This window comes from Plectropomus leopardus, chromosome 24 (genome assembly GCF_026936395.1).
Source record: "Plectropomus leopardus strain MGB_pleo_1.0 chromosome 24, ASM2693639v1, whole genome shotgun sequence".
Classification (NCBI taxonomy): Eukaryota; Metazoa; Chordata; class Actinopteri; order Perciformes; family Serranidae; genus Plectropomus; species Plectropomus leopardus.
Window position 1 is genome coordinate 10,265,917 of NC_142199.1, and position 14,495 is coordinate 10,280,411.

Sequence of the window (14,495 nt, forward strand, 5' to 3'; positions counted from 1 at the left end):
ATGACGACCTTAGGACATAAAAATAAAATGTGATAAAAATACAAGCTAATGGTTGCTCATGGGGATGGACAAGTTATTCACACAGCCAGCACAATTTTTTAAATCTCATTTATTTTGAATGCAGAGCTGCTGTGTTTGACTGCATCACATCACACAGCAGCTTACATTGTTTGGATAAGTGAATGAATATCAAGACTACACATATTATTGACACCATCAATAACATGACAATAACCTTAATATTGATACATGGCTTAGATACTGAACTCTCCTCAATGGCGGGTGTAAATGCTCAGGCAGATGGAGGAGGACTTGTTGGAGCTTGTGTTTTCTCGATAACCTTGAGAGCAATGGTCCTCACACCAATAAGAGCTTCATTACAGGCCCTTGTAATTTCAGATGGAGGCAGGAGGAAGCCATAGAAGCCATCATCCCTGTGGCCCATGAGCTCAAACGTGAAAGAGTACTTGATGCCAAGATCGTACGCCCAGTCGTCAGAACCTCCAGAAGCCAAATCTGAAGAACAGAAGACCACATTCATGTGTGAGAGACTGAATCAAGTCAAGCAGAATTTTGATGTGAAAAAGAAGCTCTGCTTACATATTGTCTTTGATCCTTGGCCATATGTGTAAGTGGTGTTGTAAATTGTCTTGATATTCTCCGCAGCTTCTTGGGCCATCTCATACTTTTCAAAAAAACACAAACATTGTTTCTTTGTTTTATCTCAAGTGACAGGATTTGACAATTTGAATGGGAAATGCTGCAACTATTGACAACCACCGCTGTATCTAAATACACTGGAACTAAAGGCACTCTCCAAAAACACAGGTCAGCTATGACTGAATACCACTCACCAGGTCTTTGTGGTTTTCTGCTTCCTCAAAGGTGTAGGAGTACGGGAAGAGCAGCATCTTAGTGGGGGCGTGGATGGTAAGGTAGAGCTGAATTGAGTCCTTGTGACTGCGCAGGAAGTTGGCCACGGCCTGCGTCTCTGGTTCCGACTCGGGGGATGCACCACAGTAGAGGTCTCTGCAGGGGTTTTTAGAGGCTTCCTCCACTGGAGGACATAGTTTCTTATCTGAGGCTCCCATGCGTAATCAATTTGTAGACAGAAGTCACAGTTTAATGTTTTCATCAGAGAAGACAGAGAGAGACTTACTGCACCAGTTTGCATCAAAGTTCCTGTTGAGGTCGACCCCGATGCAGTGGCTGCTGTTTCTGACAGAGCGGTTCTTTCGCCACATCCTGTCCTGAGACAAATAAACCAAGAACAAGTCAAGAATCCGGAGTACTTCCTTAACAACTGCAAGCACATTCAACAATATACAAAACACGTTCTTACTGTTGTCCACGAGTATTCGTATCCATCAGGGTTCACAACAGGCAGGACGTAGACATCCATGTTGTCAAAGATGTGAGTCATGTTTTGGTTTGTCTTGTAAGATGACAAAGACTGTGCAAAAGAAGACACTGATTTTAATGTTGGACCACGGTGAAACTGCCCTGGTAGAAAACAAACAAAATATATTAAAACAGGACATTCCCACCAAGTTAATCCTACATTAAATATACTCACATATTGCACAAACCATAAGCAGAAAGCATGAGAGATCCACTCTCTGGCATGGATCCCGCAGTCAATCCACATCGCTTTTTTATTCGGCCTGTTATTGAGGGACAACTGAGCAAAGAGATGTCATTTGGAGTTTGAGTGTCAAAATAACCTCATAAATCGGCTTTATGACAGGGATCAGTCTTAGCTCGTAGTTTATTTCCTTTTTTTTAAAAATAAATGACAAGTTTCTATGCAGATGACACAGTCATTTATATGTAGGCATCTTCCTTGAATCAAGCCATATAGTGCCCAAGGGATGATGTTTTTTGCCAACCACCCCGGAAAGTCACGTTGCCCTGATTCCCTCATCAGAAAGCCTATGGGATTTTTTTATTGGATTTTGGATCATTGCAGAAAATACAGTCTTTGGTGAACACATGTTTATGATACCTCCACGGTTTAAATAGTAAGATAATCTTCACAAATTAACAGCACTTTCAAAATTTTGAAACCTTAATGCAATTATCTGTGTTTGGTGTGGTTTGGCGTGATAGCATTTTATAGTCACGTTTAGACACTTCTTAGCAACCATTTTTTAAAGTCACATAACAGCTTCAACATTCACAAGTGGGGTATTAACTGACATATTTTATCTTGTAGAACCAAACATGAAAGTCTCCTCAGCTTGTGTTAAACCACAGACCAAAAACCCATTGACTTTTAGATGAGGTGCTGACTCATTTCTAGGGTTCTCTATGGAGCTTATGCAACTGTGCAATTCTCATTTCTGTCAGTATTAGATGAGGGCGATGTCTGTGCAGCCGTAATATACTGGACTCTGCATATCAATATCCTGACAAACTAAAGCTGATTAATTTGTGCTGTATGTATGCCAAAAAGCCTTTTTTAGTTTCTTAGGTAATCAGTGAGTTTACCTTCATAACATAGAGCGGTCGATTCTCAAAGGAGGAGCCAATTTGAATGACTTCAACTGTGTCAGGGTTGTTCTGACGAGTCTCGTTTATCCAATTATAGATCTGTAATGGAGACAGCCTGTTTTGATGTGACTGCAACACAATACGTCCAATCCCACAGTGTGAAGTTTAAGATATTCAATTTGACACAAAATCTATATAAACTGAATGTTATGAAGCTGGAATCTGATCAGATGAGAAGCATACATCCTCCAGGGTGTGATAGCTCTCGTAGAAAGTTTCGATACTTCGGTAGGCGGAGTCGCTCCTCTTCTGCATTTCAATCAACTCACTGACATCGGCCACTAACACCCTAAAATACACATACAAGTCAATGACACAACCTCCAGTCTAATATTACAATTATGTTTTCAGAGAAGCAACATACTTGTATATCATGGCGTGTTTCTGTAGCAGACCCGTCATGGTCCACGTGTAGATGGCAGGAACATACACTTGGACATCAGTTTCTTCTTTGATGTTCTCAGGTGCAGCTTGATGGCATAAGACCATCTGCGAGGAATATGGTTCACAATGACTCACAAAGGGGAGAAAAAAAAGAATAAGGAAGCACAAAAAGCAATTAAGGAAAATCCAATTTTTACCCTGTAATGATCGGAAATGTTCCTCATTAAGTCCACTTGTTCCTGTGTTTTTGGGGTGATTGATAGTATTTGGTCTCTGTATAAAATAAATAAAAAAACAAATAAATAAAAACATTGGTAAAATATATTGTCCCTTGTGAATGATGCAGAACCCTCTGGGCTTAACAGAAACATATATGTCACAGAGATTTTTCTTGTATTACTGACAGGTATATGGGATTACTTTTGTGTCAATAGAAACAAACAAAACTATTGGAATATTAAACAAAAATAGGAATTAGAAAGAAAATAAAACTCACTGAATAAACAAACAAACAAGAAATCTTACCTCAATTTTTGTTTGCAGTTTTGGCACAAAACTCTTGTGTAGGTGTTTTTTTTTGGGGGGGGGGGTTACACAAGTAATTAGTTTGCAGTTCTGGCACAAAATTCTCGCGTGGGTGTTTATTTTTTTTTCCGGGGTTACACAAATAATTAGTTTGCAGTTCTGGCACAAAACTCTTGCGTGGGTGTTTTTTTTTCCAAGGATAGATGGCTACACAAATCATTTGTTTGCTGGAATTACTTTTGTGTTAATAGAACTAAATTAAACTATTTGAATATTAAACAAAAATAGAAATTTTAGAGAAAATAAAACTCTCACCTGACTGGCACAGAATTATCACGTGGGTGTTTTTTAAAATTTTTTTTCAAAGGTTACACCTCTACACAAATAATTTGTTTGCTGGTTTTGGTATAAATCTCTTGCATGGGCTTTTTTAAGGGTTCAAAGTTGATCAAATTTTTACTTTTGAGATAACTTTTTTCTTTTGCTTCAATGATTTTCATTTTTATCTCAGATACTAATTTTTGTTTAATTTTTAAGAAGATTTGTTTGATTCTGTTGACATAAAACTAATCCTATCCCCTCACAGAATACCAAGTTGAAGTGTTTAGTTTAACAGGTTTTCTTTAAATATGTATTAATGCCATTGACATATTTACCTAACATATGCATTGAAGCTGTGTTCATGCTGTCTCATACACAGTATGAAGGTGTTTAATCACACAAGTGTATCATAATCTATTTATTTTATGGAAAATGGTGAAAATGTCAAGGAAATATATTTATTTTATTATCTCTGGGGTAAATGAATCAACTTACCGTGCTTCTGTGCAGTCTCCTGTCTTCAGGAGCTTGTCCAGATTCATCAAGACAAACAAAATCAAGAGAGTCTTCATGGTGTCAGGATCCAGTCTGGAAATGATGGAAGTTTGGTCAAACCTTGAGGATAAGGACACATTATTGATTAAAACTGTTTATTTAAAAGTTAAACATTACTTTTCTGATATATGTGGGCAGAAGTTGAAATCATTGCCAAGAGGGAGTAGGTTAGTACATTTCCAGTACTGTATTCTCAGTAATTACTCAACTTATGATCCGCAGGTGGCAGGAATTTGTATTTTGAAATCTGAATTTGAATGGTGAAAATTGAATCTGTATTTCAATAAGTGAACATGAAGAGAGATCTGATTTTTTTTAAAATTTAAATTTCAAAATATGTAATTCAAATTCAGTTCCTATACACATTTTTTTTCTTCTTTTTTTTAAAAGATTTTTTGGGCGGTTTTGCCTTTAATTGATAGAACAGCACAAGTGTGAAAGGGGAAGAGAGAGATGGGGTGACATGCAACAAAGGGTCGAGGCAAGAATCAAACCCGTGGCCACTGCGGCGAGGACTCAGCCTCGATACTTGGGTCACAGCTCTATCCACGGAGCCACAAGGTGCCCCCCTCGATACACTTTTAAATTCAATTTCAAATGATGTGATTCGGGGGCGCCTGGTGGCTTGGTGGATAAAGCAGGCGCCCCATGTACGGAGGCTGTGTCCTTGCTGCAGCAGCCGTGGGTTTAATTCCAGCCTTGGCCCTTTGCTACATGTCGCCCCCCTCTCTCTATCCCCCCTTCACACTTGACCTTTCCTGTCCAAAGCCCCAAAAAAATAATATATAAAAAAAAAAATAATAAAATGAATAAATAATTTGTGATTCAAATTCAGTTCTGGTGACAATTTTAATTTTAATTTTAACATAGGTAATTCAAATTCAGTTTCCTAAAACTCAAATTCAATTTCTAGATCCACTTTTAAATTCACTTTCAAGTTATGCAATTTAAATTCAGTTTTTTATTCTACTTAAAACTTCGAATCATGTCATTCAAAGACAGTTTTCCAAAATTCAAATTCTGATGACACCTTTAATTGACATTTCAAAATATGTAACTGAAATTCAGCTTTCTTAAATTCAGCTAAAGTCTTGCTCATGTGCGCAGGCTGCAGAGGTCGGTGTCGTGCAGTGAGACCTCCTGGTCGGTAGGAGGCGTTAGATAACTACAGACACCAGAAGGAGACACACAGAGGAGGAAAGTGATGTGTTGTTAAATATCTTTTGGCAAGATGTCGGGCCACGACCAGTTGGTTCTCTGTTTGTGTGAATTAACAAGGTAAGATGTATTAGATTTTAAAACTAGTACTTTAAAAATGGTAATGTTCAATGTAGAAATCGTGGTTGGCTTGTTTAATTTCACTGATTGTTGCTGCTTCTCTTGTACTCGCTATTAGGAAGTCATGCTGATTTCTGGTGAATTGTTGACGATATTTCAGGTGATTTAACGTTAAGATGATTATTTGGTTTTGGTCTTTAGATAATTGATAATTTGTTGTTAAACGTTAGTAATTCTAGCTTCGACATGAAGAGCAAGCTCTTTACTAAATTACTCATATGTAGGCAGCTCATAATAGTAAAATACAGTCTGTAGTCTGATTATAGATAATATTATAATATCCATGTAATATGTGGCAATAAGTAATTTTCTTAAATATGAGCTTATTGTGATTTTATATCTGCGTTGTGTCAAGTCTGTAGCCAAAGTATTGGTATTAATATAGATTTTTTTATGATCTTATTATTATGTTATTTTAATCCAGTTTAACTGCACATTATACTATATGCATATAAATAAGTGAAAGCAGCTGTTAACATATATTAGTAGTATAGTTAGTTTTACACTTTTAACCCTGTGAAACCTGGATCGACATCACTTTTATTGTGCTATAATCAGATGCCTTTCACAAAAATTCAAACCTTTGAAATGTGAGCCAGCTGGTTTGATTAATCTCAAAAACATCGAGTTAAAAAGGAATCAGTAACAAGCAAATGACCTGTTTAATGACCTGTTTGCTAAAAGGAGAGAGAATCATTAGAAAATCATCATTTAACTAGAGAAAAATATCAGGAAAACTATATTGAAGAACATATATTTAAATTTAGGTGACAAAAATATTTAATATTCTTCTTCTTGTTATTATTAGTTTATTATAATTTTAGCACTTTTTTAGGTCCTTTTAGGTCTGTTTTTGTTCTTGTACATGTTTTTACGTTCTTTTATTTTTTATTTGCTTATTTTCATTCTTATTTATTTAATTATTTTTGCTAATTTTAGGCCTTTCTTTTGGTTAATTCTTGTAAATTTTGGAGTTATTTCTTGTTAAGTTACTCATCACCTTCTTTCCATGTTTTTGAAAGAAATCAAGCCAAAAGTTACAAGTAGGTAAAAGACAAGGAGGTAATGACCAAAATAAATAAATAAATAACAATAATACATTTTTCTTTTCTGTAATCTAATTTTGAATACATAATTATGACAATTATAAATAAATTATCTTGATATTTTCCCAAGTTATTTGTTAATTTTCTTACGATTTTCTTCCTCTATCTCTCTTTTTAAAACTAAAGTCATTTTCTTGTCACTTTTTTGCAATTTGCAGAACAATGCATGCCAAGTTATGTCAAACTCATTTTTTCACATTTCATAAATTTAAATGCTTGTAAAAGGCATCTGAACGCAGCACAAGAAAACTGATGTCGATCCACGCTGTGCAGGATTTAGTGGATTGAACACAATGATTCTTATTATCAGGTGATTCTAAAATAATGAAAACATGGTTATGAATATCAATCATTTTTGCCAAAATATGCCCCAAAATCCTAAACACTGAACCTTTTATTCAAGTAGCTTTAATATTTCCTCTGCCCCCCTTTGTGCTTTTCTTTTTCTTTAAAAGCCCCTAACAACTTTGCTTGTGAAAACTACCATATCAATAAAATCTGCTTGTTAATTACATAGAGCTCACCATGTTGTCCGTCTGTGTCTCAGGTTGTTGTGGAAGTTGCTGCTGCCGCTGGTGTTTCTGTGCGTGCTGTTGATCGCCGTCCTGGTCCTGCTGGTGCTGGCGGTGCGCTTCTGGCTTCAGAGCAGCAGGAACGCTCGGCGGGCGAGGGACGGACGGCCCACGGTGGCCTTCTTCCACCCCTACTGCAATGCAGGTGGTGGGGGAGAGAGGGTGCTCTGGTGTGCTATCAGGGCGCTGCAGAACAGGTGATTTAGTCATTTTATTCGGTATTTTTCCAACTTGTTACAGATTTCCTGCATTTTCCAAAACATACTCACATTCTATACTTATTTGCACAGGTACGTGGACATCAATTTCGTGGTGTACACAGGTGACCTGGGAGTGACCGGCCAGCAGATCCTGGATGGAGCACGACGTCGATTCAACATCGTGCTCCCCCGCCCGGTTCAGTTTGTGTTCCTGAGGCACCGGCTGTTGGTGGAGCCCGGCCTGTTTCCTCACTTCACCCTGCTGGGACAGAGCGTGGGCTCCATCTTCCTGGGATGGGAGGCGCTGACCGAGTTTGTCCCAGACCTGTACATCGACTCCATGGGCTACGCCTTCACTCTGCCTCTGTTCCGCTACTTGGGAGGCTGCAGCGTGGGGAGTTATGTGCACTACCCCACCATCAGCACTGACATGCTGTCTGTGGTGAGAGAGAGGAACCCCAGGTAATAACTGTGTTTTTACCAAATGTGTTGAGAACACATCATATGCTATTTTCTTCTATTTTGTGAAGTAACATTAATCTATGTAGTCTGATCATAAGCATTTCTCAAAATACCACTGAATCATGTACAGTTTCCTCCACATTCATACAGAATACAATCAACAAGGCATAAAAAATTGAACTTTATCAACCTCTGTTGGTAACCAGAAGTAAGTGCAGCAACACTTACAGCACGAGTCACCTGTAATAAAAGCAGAGGACCAAATAATGGGTTGAATTCCAAAAGGTGGCCATCTTGACTTCTCTGTGTTTAAACATTTACCTTTCTAGCTTTTGTTTTTGGGTTTTCCATCCATCCATTCAATCGTCTATCCCTCAGATTCTCATGAATGCAATATCTTAAGAACGCTTTGGGGGAATTTTTCTCAATTTGGCAAAAATGTCCATGTGGACTCAGTGATTAACGGATCAGATTTTCGATCAATCCTCAAAGGATTTCTTTATTTTTTAAAGATTTGGCACAAAGTCCACTTTGAGTGGAAGTTGAATGACTTTGGGGTGACTGGCCATTTAATTCATAACTTAAACTTGCTAACTCATCATATAATGATGTCCCAGGTTCAACAACCCAGACTACGTGACCAACAGTCTGTTCCTGAGTGCCTTCAAGGTGGTCTACTACTGCCTGTTCGCTCTGCTTTACGGCATGGCTGGCTCCTGCAGCGACCTCATCATGGTCAACTCCTCCTGGACCCTCGATCACATCCTGTCGCTGTGGCGCGCCCCCAACCGCACCTGCGTTGTCTACCCGCCTTGTGACGTCAGCGCGTTCCTGGACATCCCACTGGAGGAGGACAGGGACAGGAAGTGCCACTCGATCGTGTCCATTGGGCAGTTCAGGCCAGAGAAGGACCACAGGCTGCAGATCAGAGCCTTCAAGAAGGTGCTGGACAGGAGGAGGGAGGGAGCGGGTGGCAGGGAGGCGCTGAAGATGGTTCTGATTGGCGGATGCAGGAACCAGGAGGACGAGGACAGGGTGCTCATGTTGAGGGGGCTGTGCCAGGAGCTCGGTGTGGCCGACAGGGTGGAGTTTAAACTGAACGTGCCCTTCGATGAGCTAAAGAGAGAGATGGGAGAAGCCACCATCGGACTGCACACCATGTGGAACGAACACTTTGGAATAGGTAAGAAATTTAAGGTTATGTTTACATTATGTTATTTAATAAGCAGGGTTCCCACAGACCTAGAAAACCCAAAAAGGCCATGAAATTTCACAGTCACAGGCCTTGAAAAGTAATGGAACAAGTAAAAAATCATTGAAAGTTTTGAAAAAAATCATGTAATTATGTTGTGTGTAATAAATGAATCTACATTAATGTAACATAGCAGTGAATATGTTTTCTGTAGATGACGACGTAACGTAGCTTTAATGTGCCTTCCAAACCAGCAATATGTTTGGCAAGTTTTATAGAAAACAGATTTTTTTTATTGTTTGGAAAGCAAGTTTCTTGAAAAGTTGCCAAAATGACACCACTTAAGATAGTCAGACTGTGAAAACAGAAACAATTGTTGGATCTTTCAAATTTCTAAACACATCATTGGGAACGATGAAATTATGTTTGAATCTTATATGTTTGAAAAATGCTGGGCAAGTGGGGCAAGGGAAAATAATATATTTGGGGTCCTTGAAAAAACTATTTTGGGTCCTTGAAAAGTCTGTTTTGATATGTTATCCATGAAAATGTGGTGGAACCCTGTCGACAGTGCTTTTCTTCCCCCCCCGTTCAGGCGTGGTGGAGTGTATGGCAGCAGGAAAGGTCATTCTGGCGCACAAGTCTGGCGGTCCCAAGCTGGACATTGTGGTACCATTCGAGGGAGGACAGACAGGCTTCCTTGCTGAGGACGAGGACAGTTACGCGGAGGCTATAGAGAAGATCTTGACACTGCCGCCTGCCAACCGGATGGACATCAGACGCAACGCACGTCAGTCCGTGGCTCGATTCTCAGATCAGGAGTTTGAAGCCAGCTTCCTTGCTGCAATGGAGCCTCTGATGGGGACACTTGAACGATGAGACGAGGACTAAGTCTTTGTGTGCGTGTACAGTTAACGGGATAGTAGCTGTTTGCCACTTTGAGCACCTTTATAATGATGCAGGACTGAATTTACGCTGTAGGACTGGTGACAATATCTGATTATTACTGATGCAGAGATGGTCGAGGGCTGTTGGAATTACTCTGCTTTTTGTTTTTTTTCACTGGTGAGTCAAGAAAGTTTTCTCAGAAGAATGTCCGAGCACAGTTTAAATATATGACGCGATATCAGAGTTTTTTTCAGGTGAATTTAGGTACAGATAGAATCTAATTCTGACCAGGCAGCAGTGACAATATCAGGTCTTTGCCTCTTAGTCCAGCTACAGAAAATTGTGTTGTTCTGTTAAAGTTGTGTTTGTTAATACTAGATTATCCTGTGAAATTACAGTTCAAGTTAATTTCTTACAGGACACATTCCTTGTCAGTAGTTTAATTAAGAAGAAATGCATTTATATTTAATATGGTAAAAATGGCTGAGGGGAACAAATCAGACATCTGAGCAATGTAACGGGACTAAACGCAAACATATTTATTGTTTATAAGAACAAGAACTCTCTACATGCCCAAAATGTGAAGTATTTTTGATATTATGAATGTAATAAAGATATGACGGGAGGAAAGCTCATTGATGCTGCATTGATGTAGTTTCTTGACTAATCAATTAATTGTTCTAGTCTTTTTAATGTTTAACCAACAGCCCACAAAGAAAAGAAGCAAAAATTCACATTTGAGCTGAAAAACTGAAGCTTAATCACAAAACTGATACATCACTGAGGTGATATGTTCATCGTGGTAATTGTACCTACATAGTCTCATGTAATTTCTCACCTACTGCTTTAATTTAGGTGAAATTTGAAGTAATAATGTCCTGATATCTGCCCTACACATCAAAGCAATATGAATATCAGAGACTTTTAATACATTAACACCTGGATCGACATAAGATTTCTTCCACTGCGTTCAGACGCTTGTTAATAGCATTTAATCACTTCAACCTGATAAAATTGCTTTGATTACTTTCAAGAACATGGAAAAAACATAATGAGCAACTTGGCAAGAAATGTCTCATTTATATTTGTGGAGATATATCAGAAATAAAAAAAATATACTCATTAAACATTTGAAACCTGGGCATATTAGAAGAAATGACCAAAAAACAAAAAAAAGAAAGGCAGAGAGAAAGACAGAAACATGGAAACTACATAGAAAATATGCTTTTATATATATGTATGTATATATATATATACATATATATATATATATTGCAAGAGGTGTCTGAACACAGAAAAAGAAAAGTGATGTAAATCCAGGTTTTTTAAAATCCTATGGAGCTCCTCTTACAATGTTAAACCAGACACTCCAAGCTCTACTGTTAGCACTGGTAAAGATTTTATACAGGTTTTTTTAAAGTCACTGTCATTTCCATACTTTCCATCCAATCTGTAATTTCCTACAACTTCTACGATACAAACCAGCCCACCTTCTTAACTTAAACAAACAAACAAAAAAAAAAAAAACGGTTTTGGACTGTAAAAAGTCAATCAATACCCTCTAAAATGTGCAGGAGACATGTCCCCCCTGTAAATTATGCCCCTGTGGAAATTAATTGAATTTAACTGATGAATTACAGTGGCCCAAGTTTATCAAATAGTGGGTCTGAATAAAAGTCATCTGATGTCAGCTCTTATCACAGTGCCCATTTCATCCGGGGCATCACCCTGAGATCAATAGTGCTGAACAAAGGTCAGCAGCTATTACGTGAAGGAGGCACACAGACAGACAGAGCAGGGAGTTCTTTTAGGGGTTATTGAGGGTAAGGGGCGGTGCATTAGGGTGCTACCACAAAATCTGAACGTATTTAGAGGCAGGTAAAGGAAGGACTGATGCATTTTGTCCTGTTGTTCGTCAAGATGAAGTCCTACGTGTTCCTCTCGGCCCTGCTGCTGGCTTTGAGATGCTCAGGTGGGTGTTTTTATACATTTATCACTTCAGAATGTCGATATACTCAGCAACTTTCACATCTTTGTCCCTGCAGGAGCTCCTCTGTACAACTCTGAGCTGCAGGCTGTGGCTAACAGGGGTCTTGGAGCAGCTCTGGCTGAAGCCAACTCTGTGTACGCTGTCAGCCATCTATACAGGGTCACTCATGGCTCAGTGTCAAGGGTGAGCAATCTTAAAGATATGTTTATTTACAGCACCCATTTTACCTGGCTACATTTTCAAAGCTGCCAAATGGTATCAGGATAGTAATATTATCAAACTTAAAGATTTTTCAAATTTCTAATGCTTGCAAAAAATTTACATTTTTTTTTTACTACTCTCCATAATTTTATCTACAGGCTTCATTTAAGTTTTAAACAGATCACTAATCTGATCGTTATTCTGAAATTGGCCATTGTGCATTATGAGCACTTTTCCTTTTGGTACTGTAAGTATGTTTTCATGCTAATACTTATGAATGCAGAACTTTTACTCATGACAGTATTTTTACACAGTATGATTGCCACTTTGACTTTTTTTTTACTTCTCTGACTCTATAGCAAGTAAAGGAAAAAAATAATTATAACAGAGGTGAATTATCTGATGTTTTATGTATTTTAACAAACATTACAATTAATTAATTTTAATTACATTTAATTTTTTTTTTACAATATTTTTATTGTTTTTTATTTGTAGGTTTTTATGTAATGTTTGTTTTTAACAATGTTTTAATTGGGTTTTAAAATGTTAACAAACATTACATATTAATCAAATGTCTGTCTTGGCACAGTATACCATCAGATAAATAGGCAAGTAAATAAAAACATACAGCAGAGGTCAGAAGATCAGAGTACCTCTTCCATCACTGGTATAGCAGTCGTCCTTTGGATTATGACAAATGTCACTTGTATTCCAGGTCATTCCTGTGGGCCTGAACACCGCTGACCTGATGATGGCGTTTAGTATTAAAGAAACGCAGTGCGCCAAGGCTTCCAGAAGTGACCCCCAGATGTGTGCCTTCAAACCTGGCTTCTTTGTGGTGAGACATTTATCATTATAAGGGAAAAAAGTAAAGCGGGCTGATTATTTTGATGGTTTGTTTCAGTTTGGGTTGGAGTATAAGCCAGAAGCTGTAATGTAATGCTGGACTATTGACTGTTTAATATGTCATGTACCTGCATTTGACTTTCGGACATGCAGTAGGCATCATATCTCAATTCTTGGTAGGCGACATGTTGACAGGATGATGCAGCCCACTGTTTACATTGGCACCAACCTACTGGAACAATGTGTGTTGATCAGATCTGTTTTGCAATGCTGCAGAGACTTTATATTTACATGATGCAGAACATTGAAAAAAAAATACCAGCCTCACCTCATTTCATCTCAATCTTCACTTTAGTCATCCCTCTACTGCTCCAGCCGGGTCCGAATGACGGCCACCACAGCCCAGGTGCTTTCTATCAGATGTGGCCGCGACTCGAGCTCCAGCTCAGAGTCCAGTGAGGAGGTGAGGACACAGAGAGGAGTGGGTGGGATAGAATAGCAGTGCTCTCATTTTAATCTTATTTCTTAAATCTTTTTAGTTTGAGTCATAGCAAATTATTTGACTTAAAAAAGTGAAAAATTACAGGTATTATTTCTAAGTTTTCCACTGAGTAAGTACAGCAAACTAACTTTAAAGCAATAGTTCAGTTTTTTTTAACATGGGGTTGCATGGGGTACCAGTCAATAAACAGTAACATACATACATTAGATGTCAGTCAGCAAGCCTCTGGTTTTAGAGAAGCAGGCTGGAGTCTGACAAGGAAGCTCAGCAATGTCCTGCTGGAGATGTGGTCAGCAACAAGACATACTTTAGCCACCTAAAAAATCTTTACCCTTACCCTAAATTAATATAATAAATAATAATGAATCAGTATGAGCAACAATATCATTATGGTGTATGTGAATAATACCAATGCTTTGATTCCACAGAGGTTCTCAAGAGGGAGACACCAGTTCAACATCCCATTTGTGAACAGAGGTAAACACCAGTTCAGTGCATTGCAATCAGTTACTGAAGTGTTGAAATATAGATTATGCTGATGGTATCCTTCAGCGTTTACATATACATTCACCAGTGTGATAATATTCAGACGTGTAACTAACCAGAGCCCTAATTTCCTCCAACAGAGCCGGCTCCTGCACCACCTCCGACGTCTCCTCCCGTTCAGCCTAACTTCTCCTTCAACGGCCAGATGACAGACGTCCAGCCCAGAGGAGATGTTTTCAACAACTTCCTGGTGTGAAAGTAGAGCTCGCTCTGGAAACATTTTGGTGCTGATCAGAAGACAAACTTGAATTAAAGACAGAATTTGCACGTTTTGATTTTGATTTTGATTATTGTCTCTTTTTTATCTTTAGTTG

The 14,495-nt window shown here is 38.4% G+C and overlaps 3 protein-coding genes across 3 annotated transcripts; 2 read left to right on the forward strand and 1 right to left on the reverse strand.

Annotated features, from left to right (window-relative positions):
* Positions 1 to 182: 182 nt before the first annotated feature.
* Positions 183 to 4,398, reverse strand: LOC121962801 (carboxypeptidase B2-like). The gene is made up of 11 exons (XM_042513104.2): positions 4,279 to 4,398; positions 3,135 to 3,210; positions 2,918 to 3,042; positions 2,737 to 2,842; positions 2,491 to 2,592; positions 1,577 to 1,681; positions 1,343 to 1,453; positions 1,160 to 1,250; positions 855 to 1,057; positions 601 to 685; positions 183 to 516 (listed from the first exon to the last, which is right to left on the reverse strand). The coding sequence occupies exons 1-11, from the start codon at positions 4,353 to 4,355 to the stop codon at positions 293 to 295; spliced, it is 1,305 nt and encodes a 434-aa protein (XP_042369038.1). The 5' UTR covers positions 4,356 to 4,398; the 3' UTR covers positions 183 to 292.
* Positions 4,399 to 5,515: 1,117 nt separating this feature from the next.
* alg11 (ALG11 alpha-1,2-mannosyltransferase) lies at positions 5,516 to 10,731 on the forward strand. Its single transcript, XM_042513105.2, has 5 exons — positions 5,516 to 5,616; positions 7,330 to 7,551; positions 7,645 to 8,016; positions 8,634 to 9,199; positions 9,804 to 10,731. Exons 1-5 carry the CDS (start codon positions 5,570 to 5,572, stop codon positions 10,085 to 10,087), a joined length of 1,491 nt encoding a protein of 496 aa, XP_042369039.1. The 5' UTR covers positions 5,516 to 5,569; the 3' UTR covers positions 10,088 to 10,731.
* Positions 10,732 to 11,910: 1,179 nt separating this feature from the next.
* Positions 11,911 to 14,456, forward strand: spp2 (secreted phosphoprotein 2). The gene is made up of 6 exons (XM_042513251.2): positions 11,911 to 12,068; positions 12,142 to 12,269; positions 13,003 to 13,125; positions 13,489 to 13,596; positions 14,064 to 14,112; positions 14,262 to 14,456. Exons 1-6 carry the CDS (start codon positions 11,990 to 11,992, stop codon positions 14,375 to 14,377), a joined length of 603 nt encoding a protein of 200 aa, XP_042369185.1. The 5' UTR covers positions 11,911 to 11,989; the 3' UTR covers positions 14,378 to 14,456.
* Positions 14,457 to 14,495: the final 39 nt, after the last annotated feature.

What these genes read in the sequence shown, in the direction of transcription:
- LOC121962801 (XM_042513104.2), bottom strand. Translation starts at nt 4,355, where the DNA reads ATGAAGACTCTCTTGATTTTGTTTGTCTTGATGAATCTGGACAAGCTC. An exon ending in GCTTATGGTTTGTGCAATAT is followed by an intron (nt 1,454 to 1,576) that starts GTGAGTATATTT and finishes TCTTTTGCACAG; the next exon opens with TCTTTGTCATCTTACAAGAC. An exon ending in CCAAGGATCAAAGACAATAT is followed by an intron (nt 517 to 600) that starts GTAAGCAGAGCT and finishes TCTGTTCTTCAG; the next exon opens with ATTTGGCTTCTGGAGGTTCT.
- spp2 (XM_042513251.2), top strand. Translation starts at nt 11,990, where the DNA reads ATGCATTTTGTCCTGTTGTTCGTCAAGATGAAGTCCTACGTGTTCCTC. An exon ending in TCAAACCTGGCTTCTTTGTG is followed by an intron (nt 13,126 to 13,488) that starts GTGAGACATTTA and finishes TCTTCACTTTAG; the next exon opens with TCATCCCTCTACTGCTCCAG. An exon ending in GCTCAGAGTCCAGTGAGGAG is followed by an intron (nt 13,597 to 14,063) that starts GTGAGGACACAG and finishes TTGATTCCACAG; the next exon opens with AGGTTCTCAAGAGGGAGACA.
- alg11 (XM_042513105.2), top strand. Translation starts at nt 5,570, where the DNA reads ATGTCGGGCCACGACCAGTTGGTTCTCTGTTTGTGTGAATTAACAAG. An exon ending in ATCAGGGCGCTGCAGAACAG is followed by an intron (nt 7,552 to 7,644) that starts GTGATTTAGTCA and finishes TTATTTGCACAG; the next exon opens with GTACGTGGACATCAATTTCG. An exon ending in GAACGAACACTTTGGAATAG is followed by an intron (nt 9,200 to 9,803) that starts GTAAGAAATTTA and finishes CCCCCCGTTCAG; the next exon opens with GCGTGGTGGAGTGTATGGCA.